At 43.1% G+C, this 19,825-nt stretch overlaps 1 protein-coding gene across 8 annotated transcripts in view; it reads right to left on the bottom strand.

The window, feature by feature from the left end:
* The window catches only part of Frmd4b (FERM domain containing 4B), a 338,430-nt gene that overhangs the window by 61,767 nt on the left and 256,838 nt on the right, over positions 1-19,825 (bottom strand). For all 8 annotated transcript variants that reach the window (XM_006972576.2, XM_006972575.4, XM_076567443.1 and 5 more), the window contains 2 exons: positions 4,520-4,576; positions 3,671-3,693 (listed from right to left, as the gene is read on the bottom strand). In XM_006972576.2, the coding sequence (XP_006972638.1) occupies positions 3,671-3,693; positions 4,520-4,576 (80 nt within the window). The remainder of the gene's footprint in view (positions 1-3,670; positions 3,694-4,519; positions 4,577-19,825) is intronic.

Here is a 19,825-nt window from a genome sequence, read left to right on the forward strand (position 1 = left end):
AAGCAGTCGCAGAAGGCTGCTGTTACATATCCAATATTAAGATAAACTGAGTTTCAGACAGGGTAGCTACTATATCCATCAAGTGACTTGAAACCAAATGGTTAAATTCCAAAGCTCTGGAGCATCACTAATACCCCTTGGCTCACTCAGGCCCTCAGAACAGCTCCTGACCTCTGTGAGCTGCCTGGTTGCTGTTGCTTTCTTAAACTAACATAAAGAGTCCGTGGTCACTGTTGTTTACCTCCAAAACCTCAGTTTCCCGCTGCATACAAACACCCTAACCTGGCATGCCAACCACATCTCCGCACCACACACCTCTGCTTGCTGCTTGCTCTTCTTCCTCCTCCTATTCCCCATGTTATTTTGCACCCAAACAGGCTTTGCTCAAACTCTTCTTTCAGAATGCCTTTTAAAATAACACGCACCACCCTTCTTATTTCGCTTCCTGCCAGGGATCCTTTAGAGTAAGTACTTAAGTTGACCTGATCACAAACAGTAGGAGACCCTGCTCTCAGGGCGTTCATTAGGAGTGGGGTGCTGACTTCCATTTGCTTTAAATAGCTGACAGCTCTGAATTTCTAAGTCAGCCCTTACACTGTAAAGATAGCAAGCGCTTTGGTAACACAACACAGGCAAACAGAGGCAGAATTCCTGCGAGCTGACCCAGCCAGGCTTTATCTCGGAGCTGCCAGCCACAAGTGAGTTTGTAAAGGGGTTTTGTTTGGCTCTGTTTTTAAGATCCTGAAAGCCTAGCATTACCTAGTAACTAAGTGGTGGGATGCTTCGGTTTGTAAGTGGAGAGAATGAGTGACTTCAATTTTCACCTCACTGCAGGGGTCAGAACAAGGGTATGCTTAACACCTACCTTCAAAGGGGGAGGGAATATTCCCAATTTATGGTGGTGTTATAAAAAATGCCCGTTTCCCATGGGAAAGGAACTCCTCTGGGTGCCTGAGAGCTATTAACCAAGGGGGGAAATGGTTCAAGCATGAATGCCACCAAGCTTGATGACAACATGTGAGCTGTGATATCCCCTTATAAAAACATGAACATAATAATAAATAAACAAATAAATAAGTAAAGTTTGTAGTCTTTAAAAAAAAACACAAATAATTTCAGACATACACAGATGTCCCCCTGCCCCTGGCATTGTTTACAACAGCTAAAATCTAAGCGACAACTCGCAGGTGTAACAGGGGAATGGTACATATGTCCATCAGTTTGATGGACTAGGCAGATATGATGGCCATGCCTGCAATCCCAGCAATGGAGAAGGGGAGACAGGAGGATCAGAAGGTCAAGGTCATCTATGGCTGTACAGTGAGTTTCAGGCAAGCTTAGGCCACATGAGACTCTGTCTAACAACAGAAACAGGACCAGCAAGCAACAGCTAAATTCTGATGGGATATTAAAGCAATGACTACAGGAACAGCGCTAGTCATCTCACAAATAGGAATTCAGTCCTCCCACCAACCTACGGCATATTTACAATGATTAGAAGTCCCATTTTACACACCAGGAAACTAACACTCAGAGAGGTAAGTGATTTTTTTCTATATTACACAGGCAGTCCATGGCAGAGTCAGTTTGCCTCTATAGTCTTTGCTCTAACCATGATGACATTCGCTGGTCGTACTTTATTTTGCCTGACTTTTCTACATGACTAGTTCTATAAAAACGACCATACACTGCACCGGGAGGAGATTAGACAGGGCTGGGTGGTAATGGATTCTGGTCCATCGTCACCTTCAGTGACAGCTGCTTGGGATTCTTAGTCTTTCACCCTTGCTATCAATAATTAATGTCTTTGTCATTTATAGTTCTTCCACACCACTAACTTCCTCCAGACCCCAACTTACAGATGAGGAAACGTAGCCTCATTTGGGGTGACACTGACTTTGTGCGAGCCTCGGTTCCCTGTTCTCTCCACTGTTGGGCAGAGGTGGATAATTTTAAGACAGTGTGTGACATATCTTCAACCTAGGGCTCCTCAAGGAAACTGCTAGAAACCAGCTGGCCATAAGGAAGGACTGGGTAAGACTTGGTCGGAGCTAAGTCAGCTAGAGCAACTGTGCCATCTGGGGCTGAAATGTCCGCATCCCTCCAGGTGAGTCCATGGCAGCCTCCCTCTCTGTCAGGTCCTGGGCTCTCACCAAGGAAAGTTGGTGAGACAAATCTTTCCCTTTCAGTGCCTGAACACGCTGTTACAGCTTTCACGGACCCACCTTTATGGCACAACTCTTCTCAGAAGTAGCCATGACACCATTCAGAATTTTGACGCCAATTAAGGGGACAGTAACCACTGTAACATTTGAGGTGTAGTCAGAGCTGATGACTGTAGACATTGCCCCAGTGACCTTCCCAAATTTCATTCACAGCAGTCCTATAGGCTAGGCTGCCCTTGACTCCTGAGAAAACTGAGGCTTAGGGTGTCTGACACCTGCTCAGATCTCACAGAGTCAGGAGTGGGAAGGGAGAGGAGGCGACCCACATGACAGAGCCTAAGCCATCAGAAACTGACGTCACAACTGCCCTATACAACCACAGACTTTATGGATACACCAAATCATATACATGTATGAGTACATGTACATATGAAAGTAGGAGAGACTGAGAAGATGAATGGGATTAGAAATAGGGGTACAAAGACAAGATGAGGGGGATTTAGTGCTGTGGAATGCTGTGGAATCAGTCCCTATGTATAATGAGTATACAACAATATACACAAACATACGTATACACATCCATACACACACACACACACACACACATACACACACACACACACACTCAAATGCTCTCAATGAGAGGGAGGGGTGAGTAAGTGAATGATGGGGTGTTAGGTAGAAACCCCTACTCTATCACTCGGGAGAGTGGATTATTCCTCAAGGACAGGAAGCCGTCAAGCTTGGGAGGCATTATTTTATCAGTCCATTACTGAGCACGTTATTCAAAGACTTGGCTGGGAATGAGTACCAGGCGATCTGTAAATAATCTCTGGGTGAAGTTTACAGAAGTGGAACGCTAGCGTGGCAGAGACCAGGCTCTCAGTGGGTCATTGACCTGGGCACTGCTCCCCATCAGAGGCTCCCCTCCGGCTTTGACAATGTCCGATTTTTCTACCTAGGACCGCTGCACCGGCGAGGGTGAATTCACACAAACAATCTCTGCTGATGTGGCCAGCGAGGAACTTAGCCCCAGTGTCTGTGTGGTAACAATACAACAGCTAGGTCAAGTGTATGAAGGGTGAGGCCCCTTCGGGGCAGCTGCAGAAGAAAGCCCCTATTAATCCCTTAACTAAGCAGCTGATGGATTTAATCTGTGTCTGCATACATTAGAACCCCTTACACACACAGCATCATTATATACTTTAAAAAAAAGAAAGCACAAGTTAGCAAAGCTTTTCATGGATTTCTTCATCTCAATAACTGATGTGGTACACTACTAGAACTTTGGAGGGCTTCTGGTTATAATTTTATGTCGCTCTGCCCTTAAAAATTGTGAGAAAGTTTCATTCTTCAAGTCATTCACCAAAAGAATAGGTCTGTATGTGAGGCTGGAGCCTCAGATCCCCTCTCTTTTCATTTTGCATCCATTATTATTTAAAATAACTCATTTCACAACTGGGGAACCTCGTTCTACATAGTAAGATCAGAAAAGGAATCATTACCTGGTATAGTCTCCCTTGCTTTCCTGAAATAAAAATAAAGACATGATCAATATGTATTTATGCTAAGCTCAATGAATGATTTATTCTTGGTTATTTTCCCTCTCACAAAACCCAGAGCTTCTTGTTAAGAAAGGTACTTAAGGAGTACTACCCACATGGCACTATTGATAAGAAAATACGAGTATACATGAGATGTGTCCTACCATTAACAGAAGTGACTTACATGTATATATTTGTATATATATATATATATTCTTCATATGTCTATATGAAGCACAGATAATCATTTCTCTGTTGCATTTCTAAGACCACAGGATAAATACACTTGCATTGCAGTGCCGAGTTTTTTAGATGGGATACACTTTTTAGACTATGACCCAGGTAAATCAACACACATTATTTGCTTTCTCTTTACTTTTTAAACAAGTACAGGAACTGACTTTGCTTTTCAGCTGCCAGTGCCTTTAAGAATTAAAGGGTTCTTTACACAACCTCAAGAAAACGTGTACAAAAGTTGCTAAATTTAAATGAAAATTACAGCTGTTCTAACAACAACTGTTGCCTCCCAAGTTCAAGTAACTGGGAGTCCTTTTTCCAGGAATACGGCTGAACTCTTCCCTTGATGCGATCTAAACTTCTTCATGTCTTTGAGAAACATTACCGCATGCTAGTTCATGCAAATGATCTGAAAACAGAATTCAGCAGGTCACAGCTTTCGCTGATAAACTGGTTAGTGGTTTGAAAAATCCATCGGGTTCTGGCCTGGCAAGAGTTTCAGAGTTGCAGGCAGTTAAGCTAGACACCAAGAAATGAAAGGGAGCTGGTTAGAAGTGGCGAGTGAATTCTTACCTGCAACACCAGGGCTGCCAACTTGAAGATGGTTTCACTGTCTACTTCAATTTGCCCCTGTGGGTGGAAGAGGAGACCATCACTGAACACATGCCTACCCTGGGTGGGAGCAAATGGCCGTGGAGCTGAAGAAGCTGTCACAGCTTGGCACCTCCAGTTTCCGATCAAATGCAGAGCATACCATTGTGAGAGAGGGGGGTGAGCAGAGAGACCTCAAGGAGGGCTGGGAGGAGTGTGTGTGTGTGTGTGTTCACTGGATAGGGAAATTTTACTTAGAAAATAGAAATAACTTGCAGGCTAAAAATTTAGACAGTTTTTAAGTGGAAATATTTGAATATTTTTTTTATCTCTGCAAATTCATTTTTTAAGCTTTGCAGATTTTTCTGTATTATTTTTTTTGGGGTGGGTTTTCCTGAGATAATTTCCCCTCTCCAAGTCACAACATGGTTACTGCAGCATACACATGATGCAAGCATTATTAAGGCATAATTTCACTTGGTTGTCAGTAACATACTATTGAGTTAATATTTGTTCCATCCTTGCTAGAATGAGAAGTCTTAAACATCAGTAACAGTAAACTGGAAGATGTCTGTTGCTCTGAAAGTTTGATGAACTCAAATTCATCACTTTCCCATCCTTTTATTTCTTCATTCTTCAAGATCCCAGGGAAAACTGGGGTTCTGGGGCTTGATTAACAAGAGTTAAGGAGTCATGCTTAAGCGTGGGTGAACAAATATTCCCTGCACCTTCACATCTTTAAATGTGTGGCGTGTGTAAATGGCAGTACTGTACCATGTAGTCTTACAACAGTAAGCTGGAATAGAGGAACTTCAAATTTAAAGTTGCGGGGGTGTTCTGTGAGCTTGTAAGGATTAGTATGTACAGAAATAATGCACCCAAGGCCTTCCCCATTAAGTACAGAGTCCTCAGCACTTGAAAGTGCACAATGTTTAAAGGCCTAGGAACTGCCTTGTGCTCTTTCTTCCTCCCTTTTATCTGTTGAACCTGAACTGTAGCAATTGTTAGTTATCCAAACCCATCACTGGGAGTCACTAAACGTGTTAGGTCATTGTACAATAGGAGGTTTACAGGGGCACTACCCTCGGTGAGGGTTTCTGGAAAGATTAAGGTTGCCTCTTAGCACTAACTTTCTTAAGAGTTCTCAAACAGAAAACAAACTTATAATAATTCTTATAGAAGCCATAGAACGAATCGACAAGGGAAAGCAGAACCAGTGAGATGGATCAGGAAGTAGGGAGGCAGGCCTGGTGATCTGAGATCCAGCCCCGAGACTCAGGAGGGTAAGGAGAGAACCAGTTCCCTACGGTTGTTCTGATACAACCCCGCCCCCCATTAAAACACGAAAGACAAAAACAAAGAAGAGAAAAAGGAAAAACCCCAAGGTGTTACACTAGCAGTGATAAGTATCGGTTTCCTTATATTAGAACATGAAAACAACTTCATTCCCCCATCAACACCCAGTTGGGTCCTCCCTTCTCAAACCCAAGGCAGAAGATCTGCTTCAAAGGCTTGTTTCAAGAGTTCCCAGACCCCAAGCCTTGGAATTCAAAGCTCGCCTACAATCTCTAGGAACTGATTATAAAATCAAAGAGAAGCCAGCCTGAGCTCAGGAATCAATGGCTCTCTGTGTTCCCAGCAAGACACTGGCCTTCTAATGGGAGAGATGATGAGTGGTTAATCCACCAGGTGAGGTGGGGGTTGATTAGATTACATTCTAGGAAGGTCAAATTCCTTAAATTCAAACACAAAGGAACTCCTGGAGAAGGAGCAGAGAACAGAACTCAGCAGTTGAGGGACGAGAAAAGATGTCCTATTTGGAGTATTACAAAAGCCAAGGATGAATAAAAAAAAGTCGAAAAGTCCTACCAACTCCCTGGATTCCCACGGACTCATCAAAACCTTAGATGAGTCATCTGAAAAACATTCTAGACACCACCTTTTTGATTTAGCAAATGGAAGTTCAGTAGACAGATAAAAAAGGATAGATATCTAAAGCAGATATCCCTGGGGGAGCTGCCAAGTAATTCCCTACCTCGGGAGGGTCATTCAATATTAAAAATGCTGAAAGGAGGAACTGAGGCGTGGAGAGAGACAGTGCCAGGCTCAGACAGCACCACGTGCAGGCTGCAAACACCAGCTCACCCGTGGCCTTCCTTAGCTAAAGGAGCCCAAATCCAGTTTCCGAGGGGAAGGGGAAGAGGAAGGACGGGTGGAGGAATGTCTCCAACACACAGTTTGGCAAGAGCCCCACTTTGTTTTATAATTCTTCTTCTCCACTCCTCCTTACATGTAACCTACACACATACCTGTTCTAGATATCCGAAGCAAACCATTATAAACCCTAATACTGATCACTGTCACTTGTAATTCCTGGAGTTCATTAAACAATGCATCCATAAAGAACAGCCCATTCGTCCAGTTCTCAGCACTTCCATTTGGCAAAAGTCAATTAAGACTGAAGTATCCACATGCCTGGAGTAGCAACCCTCTTTTAAAACTGTAGACTGCCCAGGGCAGAAGAGTTCTTTTATCTCCAACCATGGCAACAGAGGTAATCCGATACAGAGCAAGCTAACACTTGAGAGGAGCTCCTTACAGAGAAAGGTGAGGACATCCTTCAGTGGGTTTCCATGACTGCCAGCAACAAACAGAGCCAGAGACAGGAGCCAGACGATGGGGCTGAACACCCAAAGGTAAGCTGAGACAGCAGCCTGGTGCTTCGGAGCTGTGTTAGCAGTTCAACCACCAGGTCACTGTCCACCTTGCACCTCTCACCATGCTAATGAGGTGAATTCTAGGTCCCCAATTAAGGGGACTGGAGAAAAGAAAAAGTCCTAGGACCTGAGAGGGAACTGAGTGAAACAGGACCCAATGGGTTCTGTCAGTCCTGAAGATCGGGGAGATGTACTGTAGCATCCAATCTCCTCGTAAGTTGTGGTTCCAGACATCCTGTCCTGTGTTCTTCCTATTCTATTCTATTCCCATTCTATTACAGCTAACCTATGATTTCATTACCAAATCTTTAGCAATCTTCCAAAGGCATGCTTTGGGTAAAACGTGGGCTCAGGCAAGCCTGTGGAAAACAACTCAGAATGTCATCTCCATTGACAATGAAACTATATGTTATCAGCAAGCACACTTTTTATAGTAGAATAGGAAGTCATTTCTGAGGACTCATTCTGCTCATCCTAGAAACTATATGTTATCAGCAAGCACACTTTCTATAGCAGAACAGGAAGTCATTTCTGAAGACTCATTCTGCTCATCCTAGATGGATGGTGTATTTCATGGAAGCATATTCTACACTATAACAGTCTGTTGTATTCTGACAAACTGTGGGGTGAGGTCAGTATGCTTCCCAATCTTTTGCTAATTATCTATTTTAAGAATAAGTTTACGTTTTTTAAAAAAGTTGTAAAAATCAACAAAAAAATGTACAAGAGGCTGAGGCTGCAGCTCAGTGGTAGAACATTTGTCTATCATGCATGAGGCCTGGGTTTTGACCTTGGTGCTGCCAAATAAATAAGAAAATAAATACCAACATGAAAGAGAAAATTACTGTTTTAAACTGTTACAATACTAATAGATTTGGAAACTAATATATTTTGTTGTTATTGATCTTGTATTTACGGTTCTGGGCATGAAACTTGAGCCTTATGCACACTAGGTAAGTGCTCTACCACTGAGCTACATGCCCAGAGCCTTACACAATAATCTTCAATTAATGACATGAAGGTTCAATTGGAAACAGGATAGGAGAAGTACATCCTCACAGGGACAATGTGAATATTATCTCTTCATACATCACTCATCAAGTCCAAAGGGGAATATGGAGAGAACCAGGTAGATCTTATCTCAACCCGGGATAACAAGGATGCCAACATCAGAAGAGAAAAATAGCAAGTAGCAAGCGCCTTCTGATGCTGTGCACTTAGGATGGGAACACACACACACACACACACACACACACACACACACACACACACACACACACGTGTGCTGTGCCAGTAAGTGTAGGTATCTTACAACTGCAACCCAAGGGTTAGGAGAAGCTCCCAGCTCCAGTGTTAGCTGATTTCTCTGAGGTAACGTGTTCCCGTCAGGGCCTATTGCAAGTGACAAATATAACTTCACAGAACTTGGGGTTTAAAATCTATGTGAGAATTGGTTCTCAGGAACTAATCCAAGCTGTCTTCAGTATACCATGATGTAGAATTCCTGTCAAAAATAAATTACACCTTTAATCCCAGCACTCAGGAGGCAGAGGAGGACAGATCTCTGTGAATTTGAGGCCATCTTATTTTACATAGTGAGTACCCAGACAGCCAGGGCTATGTAGAGAGAGACCCTGTCTCAAAAGACAAACAAACAAACAAACAAACAAACAAAATCACTAGACTGAATAGTGAGGAACCATTCATGAAACACAAACAAACTGAAGGCCATCCTAGAAAACATCCTGCCTACACATAACACCACTACACTGAATGTCCAAGTGATGGAGACCACAGGGTCACAACGACTGAATGAAGTGTGTTATCCTGGATCAAGGGGGAAGGTGAGGAGGGTGGGATGATGGATTGTGTACTAGGCACCATTATGGGTCCAAATGTTCTAAGTTGGATCACAGTAATGTAGCTATGTAAGATTTGCCCCTGATCGTGAGAAATACACAGTGGCATTCTTAGGGGTTAACTGTTATTATTTATAGCTTACTCTTGAGGGGCTCAACTAAAAACTGTATACAGGGCATGGAGAATGTATAAATGTGGATGTTGCACACCATTAAAAAATTATGTTTGGCAAACACATATTTTATGCTTTGTGCTGTTCTTCTAGCTCTCGTATGAGTTTGAAATGATCTCATAGTAAAGTTTTAAATCTTGTTTAAGAGAAGAAGAATATTCCATTTTCCTGGACTAGTGGACATCATTCTGTCTTGCCTGACAAGTAATACTCCTTTGAAAATTACTTCTCTCTCTTTTGGCTGTTCTGGAAATGTCATCATCATTATTGGGGGCAAATTATAGAAACTGGTCCAGATACCTTTTCAGGGCTTTTAAAAATTAGAACCAAGGGAAGAAAGTTTTCTGTTGCTAGAGACAAAGCTGGGAAGATATGACCCAGATGGGACGAATGACCACACACAAAAAGTCTTCTTCACACTGGTACTCAGTCATTTCCACTCCTGAGTGGGGCTGACTTCCCAGTCTAGTTGGAACTCAGACATTGCAGACAATGATGACATAGACGCTAGGTAGGATGCTCTCAGTGTGCTTTGTCTCTAAGACAGCCAACTGCAGTGAACAGATGTGACAAAGACACAAGCCAATACATGCACGCTGCTCCCTGGAGATTGCCAGGTTTTTTCTGAAAACACATAAACACAGAAAAATCTGCCAACTCAGAGATGAGTATGCTGTTATCCATAAAGCCAGACTGGTAGGATAGACAAGCTTGATTTCTTTGCAGAGCGATTCTCCTAGGCAATGTGCTAGTTCCAGCTCACTAGAGTTTACTGTGCTTATAGCAGGTCAGACCTTCTACTACCACATCTGCCTACAGCCTCTGAGTGCATGAGCCAGTATTTCCTCTTTGGGATACATTGTTCACTCACTCTTCTGGACCACAGCACCTTAAACTGTCAGCTGTTTGCTGTCCTATGGGGATGTGCAATTGAAAATGGGGGTGATGAAAAATTCGGCAGAGATGGAAGGTTTCTGAAAGCACAATGACTAAAACATAATTCAACTCAAATGTGTAATGAATCTGAGGTGCTCCTGTCAGTGCTGGCTTGCTTTGAATCACAGGATCACAGGACTTGACGGAAGCCTTGGGATTACACAACACAAACCACGTGACACCAACAGACACTGAAACACCTCAGCTCAGACCAGAGACGACTGGATATTATAAACTACAGTGTATTTGCTGAATAGGTCAAATTTTCTGCTCTTATACAAACATAATGGCTTAATTACAGAAAACAAAGACTTCTAATAGTTCCCTACTATCCTTTTGGAGGGTGTAATTATCAAATAGGTAGATCTATGAATTGCATTGGGGAAAGATGTTTTATTTTAAAAATTGATGCTCGGTCATGGATGAGGGGTGGAATGAGCCAGAGGATGGGGAGGAATGCTGTGAAATCCTGGGTTCTCGACATGATATTGTCTCGGGAATCCTTCTGGATTAAGCACTCTGACACCAGTGAGAGTGGAAGAGAAGAGATGTCCCTGGTGAGCTGAAGCCAGGGCAGCTCCTGAAAGGCTTCACTGCCAGGTCCGGTTTGCACTCTCAATTTATACTCTAAAACCACAAGGTGGACTGGGAAAGCAGGTGAGATTTTACAGAACGGTTCATGGCAGCCAACAGGTTGTTAAGGGCAATGGCCCATTGTTTCAGCTATTCCTCCAGGTCATTCTGGTCCAGGTAGCAAGCGAAGTCATGCTTGGCAAATAGGCAGTACAAGCAGTGCTCAGTCAATCTCTGAACAAATCAATAAATCAATATCTGATAATTGGTCATGTCTAACCTTATTCTAGCAGCATGACTATTGCCATCAGGAACTGACAGCAGCTGTGGGTACCAGCAGAAGACTTCCACAAGGTCAAGGCAAAATCAGTCAACATTGCAGCAGGCAGCGCTAATTAGACTCACGGGTAAAAGCAAAAATGAAAAGAAGCACAGGGGTGACCAAAAAAAAAAAAAAAAAAAAAAAAAAAGGAGAGGATGTGGTTTGAATGAGAATGGCCCCATCAGCTAATATTTGAATGCTTGGTTCCCAGTTGGTTTAGGAAGGACTGGGAGGTGTGGCCTTGTTGAAGGAGGTGTATCCCTGGGGGTGGGCTTTCAGGTTTCCAAAGTTCACACCAGGACCAGTCTCTCTGCCTCCTGTCTGTGAATAATATTCTACTTCTCCAGAACCATGCCTGCCTGCCTGCTGCCATGATGGTCGTGGACTCCCCCTCTGAAACTCTAAGCAAGCTCCCAATTGAATGCTTTATTTTATAAGTTGCCTGGGTCATGGTGTTTCTTCGCAGCAAGAGAACAGTGACTAAGACAGATACATGGATATGGGAAAGGGACCTGTTGGGGAACATCCAGAGAAAGTGAGAGGGGGAACCTGGGGGTCGACAGGATCAAGACACATTGTATATGTGTAAAGAAATTGTCAAAGAATAACTAAATGATGTTTCAAATTTGACTTTTGAGAACCAAGCACGGTGTCAAAGCCTGTAATCCCAGCCAGCACTGGAAGTGGAAGCAAGAGGTTCAGGAAGTCAAGACCACCCTGGGCTCCATGGCAAGTTGGAGACTAGTCTGCTAGCCTGGGCTAAAGACCTCATATGGTAACAGAAAAGGAAAGGGGCAGGCAAGCTGGCTGTGGGTAAATGCACCTGCCACCAAGCCTAACAACCAGAGCTTCTTCTGTGGGAACGACATGGTAGAGGAGAGAATGCCACACTCATTGAACATGTGCAACACACATAATACACCACACACATTTATTTTCAAGAAAAAAGAAACACTGTAAAAATTGTTGCTTGTGTTGCTGATCTGAACTGCATTTATTTAAAAAAAAAAATCATTCAGTGAATTTGGGCTTGAGATTAGGTCAGAAATTCCAACAGTTTCCAAAGTGACCCTAAGCATACTTATGTCATTTTGTCCAGTAAATATGTACAAAGCCCCATTCCCAGCACTGGGGATTATAAAATCAAAATGTCCGTCAGCAGTGCCAAATACTCAGCCAAGATTTATTTATTTTTTATGTAAAATGAACAAATGTATCCATCTCATTAGTATGCAAATTTGCTTTCATCCTTAATAAATGGTAAAATTACTCACAATACCAAAGAACTGCTCTAAAATAAATGTATGTTAATGTATGATGTGCGAAGTTATTTTATACACCCTGGGTCAAATAAAAATTTCTTGGGCAAAAAGGTGTCATGGACAGAAAAAGTTGAATCTGCTCTAGATTACAAGCCTGGAGCCCCTGACTCCTGTGAGCACTGTCCCATCTAGGACACTGAGCAGCATCTGGTCTACTTACTGGATGTGGACAACATCCTTTCCCTACCTGTGACAGCTAAAATTGTCTCTACACACTGCCAGATGCCCCCCTAGGGGACAAGACTAACCCTAGTTAAGGACTGTTGCTCCAGATTTCCAATGTTTTATTCCTCAGCTAATCCAGAGTCACCCTAGGGGCTATCCTAGATAAAACAGCTTTTGGGGGAATCTATGCTTTAGCATTACTCCACTGGCTTCGGTTGAAATCCGGTGCAGCAACACTCAGGAGTCATTATTTTAATAACCCCAGGTGGTTATTGAGGACATTGTTGATTACATCATATAATAGCCCTTTATGAGGACCCATGGGAGAAGTTTCCAAGCCTCAGTACCCAAGCTGCCTATGTTCCTTCCTGCTTTGTTGAAATCTTAATGGCCGTGGTGAGCTATGTACTGGCCTGAATACTATCTTGCTTTAGCTTTTAAGAGAAACTAAGCTCATATTTGTGGACTGACTGCTTTATATTGGCCAAACTAAATTTAGTTTTACACTAACTCTGCTTCTCGTAGCATCTAATTATGTCTATGTATTGTCTTACTTAAAGATAACTCCGATTTCATCACTTACTCTATGTGAGTTTTTACAATTGAGAGAGATACAGCAAAATGAACCAACCCCAGAGCACAGGCTGATTGTTTTTTGCTCATTTCTGTTTGAGGTTTTGTTTTGTGGAGACAGGATCTTGATTTGTGATTACCCTGCTTCAGTCTCTCAAATTCTGGGATTACAGATATGTGCCATCGTGTCCAGACAGCTAGGTGCATTGTCACACATGCATGTCACCCAGGGAATCTTCACCAACATTGGCTATCAGACATACTCACTAACATTTCCATCTTAGGGAAATGTATGTCTTTTTATACATGACATTAAATTAGTAAAATACTTTTGGGTAACTAAGAAATCTTTTATTTATTTATTTAGTGGTGCCAGCATGGGACTTCTTGGGTCTTGTGCATGTCCGGCAAGTACTCTACCACTAAGTCACACCTCCAGCCCCACTAAGTAGAGAAGTGTGAGGTAATGCTGCAAATGTGACCACTCACCTGTGTAAGCCTTTATCATTGCATTCTATTGGCCATGACACTAAGTCCCCTTTCTGTTTGAGAAGCTGTGTAGTTCCAGCACTGTGTACACCCCAGTGGTCAGTTGGGTATGTACTGTGTCCTTCCATCTCTTCAACTTGGACCTGCTGCTCCCCTGGCCTGTGACGTCAGATTGTACTAGAACCTATCTCCCTCTCGATTGCCCAAAGAAGCATGGGATTTGGGTGACTTACTTTTTCTAAAACTCAGTTCCTCATCTGAAAATGGGAATGTCTCAGTTAGATTTTCTATTGCTTTGAAGAGACACCATAACCATGGCAACTCTTATAAAGGAAAACATTAATTGGGGTGGCTTATAGTTTCAGAGGTTTGGTCTATTGCCATCATGGTGGGACATGGCAGAGTACAGCAGGCAGACATGGTGCTGGGGAGGAGCTGAGAGTTCTACATCTTGATCTGCAGGCAACAGGAAGTGAACTGTGTCACTGGGCATAGTTAAAGCCCACCCCACAGTGATGCACTTCCTCCAATAAGGCCACACCTACTCCAACAAAGCCACACCTTCTAATAGTGCCACTCCCTATGGGCTTATGGGGGCCAATAACATTCAAATCACCAGGGGAAATAAGCACCAATTTCACTTAACAATCTAGAAAACTTAGTGAAATTGATGCCCTCCAACTTCCTACACAGCCAAGGAATCTTGAACTCCTGATCCTCCTGCCTCCACATCCCAAGTGCTGGGATTATAGTCATGCACCAAATGTCACCTCAAGTTTCACATGAAATTACATCTTTTTCTATCTTACCTGCTTTATTCTGGGATACTTTGTCAAATTCTGTTATTCCATAAAATTGACTCAATGTTCACTATATAGCTGGTAAGATAAAGGCATTATTTTTCCCTATTAATCCTTGGCATTATTCTCTACCTTTTTTTTTTTTTTTAATTTGAAAATAATCTTGTCAAGTTAAAAAAAAAAAAGTACCCTACTTGTCTTCCAGTTTGAAACCGCAGCGTGCTTCTCCAGAAACTGCTCAGTAATGGTTGTAAACAGAGTCTGTGCTAGGAAGGTCATCAAACTGTAGGCTAGAATCAATACTTCATATTTCATACTTTCCTTGATCAGAGGCCTCTTTTGCATCCTTTTACTTGTCTGGTGACCATCATTGCACAGGATGCTTTATAAAAGTTAACAGTGTCAGTAACCTTTTGTCGCTTGACTTCTGTTTCCAGGCAGGTGGTAAGACCGTCTCCAGTAACACTCTGGTGCAGTTCTTTGCATCAAATGGGATGCACCTGAGTTCACTGTGTGCTGAATACACTACAGTCCTCTGCGACTGCTGGGTGACTGTAAGCTGGGCTTAGACCAACTTTTGGGCAAGGTCTACTAAACCTTAACACACATTATATGCCTTATGGTCTAGGTACATAATATATAACAATCCTAGGGACACATGTCACAGACATATGTGCGTGTGCCCATTACAAAACAGTCATTAGCATCTTCATGGAAGTGCTGTTGATAACAGCCAGGGTGCAAGCTGCCAGACACCCATCAGTGGATAAACTATGGCATAGTGATATTGTGGACTCTTGTGCACAGTGAAAGTGAATAAGCTGTGGGCAGCAACTATGTACAAGGATCTGATGAATCTCAGCAACAGAAGTCAGGGAGCTAGAGAAGGCACCTGAGTGACTCCTGCCCTGTAGAGGACATGATTAGCTAAAATTTTGGTTAACAGATTGAGTTGGGAAGAGATTCAAAACTGGGAAGGAATACACCAGGGGCATCTTAGTGGCCATTATGGTCTTCTGCTTTGATACTGGCACTGGTTACACTACCGTGTCCTACTTGTGGATTTTCACCGAGCCATGCACGTAGGTTCTATGCACTTTGCTCTGTGTACTGATACTTCAATATAAAGTCACAAAACAAGCAAAATTCCCAGTCTTATCACAGCTTCCCTCCATCTTCTCCAACAGCAACACCATCCTCCATCTTTCCCCGCACACTGCATGTGGCGACTATTTACACCTTCTGATACATTACACACCTCATGTGCCATCAAGGACATGGAATTTTAGCTATTTTGGCAACTGCATTATCTTCAGGACCCAGGATCTACCCCTTGCTCCCGGTATACAGTAGGTGTTCGGTACTATTTGTAGAATATGTGCAGAACACTGAGGTGATGAGGGTATAGAGTCTGCTTTTAGTAAGGAGTGTTTCTTGTGTTTGTGGATTCATTGTATACTTGCTTTGCTTAATCTTTAACTTGGAGTAAAAAACTCCTCTTTTCGAACTGTGAGGATATTAACCAGGCTACACCTATGAACACTGTAGGTGGAGTGTGTGAACAGTGGTTCCAGTCGCACAGTCTGGAGACAAGATACAGAGAAATGTCAGATTCCGAAAAGACGTTTACTCTTCTAGCCTCCTTGGCTTCCTGTACAGTAAGAACACAAGAGAAACTGGCCTGCACACTTCATGGACTTTGGAGGACGAAAAGAAGAACGACAGAAGGATAATCTGAAGAAGTCAAATGTATCACAAGGAAACCAGAGTGGAGGTTCTATGGGCGTGTGCCCTAATTGCAAAGACACGAGCATCATGACCAAAGTATCTGCAGACAGCGTCTCAGAAACTTGATCACAGTGGAGATAGGAATGGGGAGGGAGGAAAAGAGGAAGAGGAGGGGGAAGGAGGAGGGGAGGGTACATGAATTAGGGCCCTGCTGTCAACTCTAGATAATGCAGATGAACTTTGGCAATAGACATGAGAAAGAAGGGTAAATTAGATCATGTTTCCCCCTCAGGGGAAGCCCTGACTAGTGAGTAAAGTTTACTTTCAGTTGAAGGCAGACAGAGGACTTGAAAGTCTGTTCTTAGAATGCGATTACAATTCACTTAAAAGAAACAAGATCCTATTCTTCACTGAGAGGAAAAATGGTTGATTCCAAAGCCATGGCAATGAAAATGCAAGGCCATCCTGGGCTTGTCCTACTGTATCAGAAAGTAAGGAAGTGTGCAAAGGATGCAGACTGGCAGGTGGTGGCAACAGGTCTGTCCTCTCAGATCTTGGGAGACCAGAGGTAGAGGCAAGAGAATCAGAGGTTAGTGCTCAGCCTGGTCTACATAGGTAGACCCTTTTCCAAAAAATAAAGCCAAACAAATAGTGAGCAAGTGATGGGACAAACCAAAGGGACATAGAATCCAACTTAGAGGGAATTCCGTTAGCCACAGGGGGAGGGATGTGAGCATCGAAATGAATGACAGGACTAGGTAGCAACAGATTGAATAGGGAGGAGCTCATGAGCCTATGCAGATCACTTAGAAATATTTGAAATGGTAAAGATGGAGCAGAAGAAAAAGTTGCCCTTTAGCTGAAGGTTGAAGGTGTCAGAATTCAAAATCGCCATCGAAGGTGATCACATTATCAACTGCCTGGGGAAAGGTCACGGATGGTTGGCCAGGACTGTGGGGAAAGAGGACAAACCGTCTCCAAGTATCAACTCCAGGCGATTTGTTTATTATAAGGGGACAAGGTAGCTTCACAGTAGAGAAGCCCAGCAGACATCAGTTCAATTCTAAGTGAGATGTACTGGTACTGTTTGCCTCCTGTGAGACATCCTGAAGGGCACAACAGTATTTCTGTAGTATCCCTACAGTGGGGACATTACCAGACCTGTGGTCTTCAGTCTTGGGTATGTAGTAGAAGACTTGGGGATCTGAGAAAGGATGCATGGGCCAGGCTCATTGAAGGAGGGCAGCGTGTGGGTTTCTAAGCTTTCACCCGGTTTCAGGTGATTTGGAGACACACCCAGCCTGGTATGTGTTTGAAACTCAAGAGTTAAACAAATCGTGGACAGACATTTTCCAAGGCAATCTGCCTGTTCTCTTCAAATGTCCTGGTAGTAAAAGCCACAGGAAAACTGGACCCCAGGGCTTGGGTGTAGAAGGGACTGTAGAATAAGGACAGTGTGTGATCCTAGATAGGACCTTCGGTCAGAAAACAGAAGAATAAAAACAGTTCAAACATTGGAACCAGAGAGAGATCTGAGCCAGGACAGTGGATCACACACACACACACAAGTTGTGAACTGTGGGTCATCACATTAAGAGATGTTTGCTTCACTCAATACTGCACGCCTATCACCTAGGTAGTTCCCATCACCCAAGAGATATTGGCAAGGTAAGTATTTTTGAATGAGTTTCTCTGTATTTTTTGTGCACATATATATATTTGTGTGTGTGTGTGTGTGTGTGTGTGTGTGTGTGTGTGTGAATGTGCATGTGGAATCCAGAGGTCAACCTCAGGAATTTTCTACCTCAGGATTGCTGCCACCTTGTTTTTAAAAGCAGCGTCTCTAAAGGGTGTGTGGGGGGGGACGGGGGTAGAGCCAAGGCTAGCCAATTACTAGGTTGGCTGATGAAAGCGTCCCAAGGATCCTCCTGTCTCCACTTCCCCAGCCCTGAGATTACACACATGTATCACCAGGCCAGGATAGATATTTTAAATATATGTTCTAGGAATGGAACTCAGGTCTTTAGGCTTGCATAGCACGCAATTTACCGACTGAGCCATCTCCCCAGACCCCCTTCAATGTTTTCTTTTACTTTATTATCATTGCTTTACTTTTCAATTACAATATAGTTAATCACTTCCACTCCTCAATTTTTTAAAAGCTAAACTTTTTTTTTTAAGATTTTATTTTAATTCTATGTGTGCATGTGTGTTTGTATGCAGCTGTGTGCACGGGAGTACAACTGCTGGAGGGAGCTGGAGGCATGAGGTCCTTTGGAGCTGAAAATACAGGTAGCTGTGAGCTGCTTGATGTGGTCCCCAGGTCCTCTGCAAGAGCAGTACATACTCTGAACCTTTGAGCCATCTCTCCAGCCCAAAACTAAGCTTTTGATGACAGTGTCCTACCTGATGCACAATGTCAGCAGACTGTGTGTTCCCCTTTCTTCTGCTTTCATTCTCACTATCACCCCTCCCCACAACCTGAGGGTGGAGTCCCACTGTATTTCTGGTAGAGAAAGCTATCACCCAGTCAAAGGTTAGACTGGCTCATCATTCCACCAAATCTGAACCTTCTTTATAAGCTCTTGCGCCAACACATTTTCAAAGCAAGGGAGTGAATGTTTATGAGTCTGCTCTGGAAATTGGAGGTGTGGTGAGCTCGGCCAAAGAGTGAGTTATGCATGCAAGAGAGACCGGGAGCCTAAATAGGTCAGGAACTGCTAATAAGCATGCAGCTTCTAAGGCACCCACATCTGATACCCAAGCGGAGACAACTGAGGAAGAGACGAATAACCATTATGAAACAGTGAGAACCAGGTGCCCAGCTTCTGTCCTCACCCTTACACATGGAAGATTACATACACAGCAGGCTTTAATTACCGCCTTCTAATTGCTTAAACACAGCCCGGCACCAATTTACAACGACAATTTGAATTTGTAGTAGGAGAGCATTCTGATAGAAAACTAGTCATTTAAATAAAAAAGTGCAAGGTGCTTACAAGATAATCAGAGATGATTACAGGGAGAAAGGGATGAATCAGGAGAAAGTTATGGTCCTGATGTTAAAACTAAGCCTTTGAGTGAAAAATGTTCCCTGCTAAAGTTACTGCCCTGTCTAACTGGATGTTTTTTACAAAAGTAAATATACAAAGATAACTTTTGTTTTCAGGACTACTGTGCCTCCATCAGATAGGCACTCCATTCAACCATCCATCCACCCCACCATCCACCCACCCATCCATCCATCCATCCATCCATCCATCCATCCATCCATCCATCCATCCACATCCATCCACCCACCCACTCATCCACTCACCTGCCCATCTATCTGAACAGCACATAAAACATTCCATGAGTTGGAGTCCTGACTAAATGAAAAGGAGAAAGTGAGGCACGCTCCTGTCACCATGCTTTCCTCCCATGACTGACTGATTATCTTCAAACTGTGAGCCAAAATAATCCCTTCCTCCCTTAAATTACTTTTGTCAGACATTTTATCAAAAAATATAACTAATCGTATCTTAATTGTGGTTGTATATGCTCAGGTACCTAATACATGAGGACACGTCATGACATGGAGAATGCTGGTGACAACAGAAACAATACACCGTGCCTGGGAGCTGGAGAGATG

Source organism: Peromyscus maniculatus, chromosome 3, assembly GCF_049852395.1.
Source record: "Peromyscus maniculatus bairdii isolate BWxNUB_F1_BW_parent chromosome 3, HU_Pman_BW_mat_3.1, whole genome shotgun sequence".
In the NCBI taxonomy this organism is placed as follows: domain Eukaryota; kingdom Metazoa; phylum Chordata; class Mammalia; order Rodentia; family Cricetidae; genus Peromyscus; species Peromyscus maniculatus.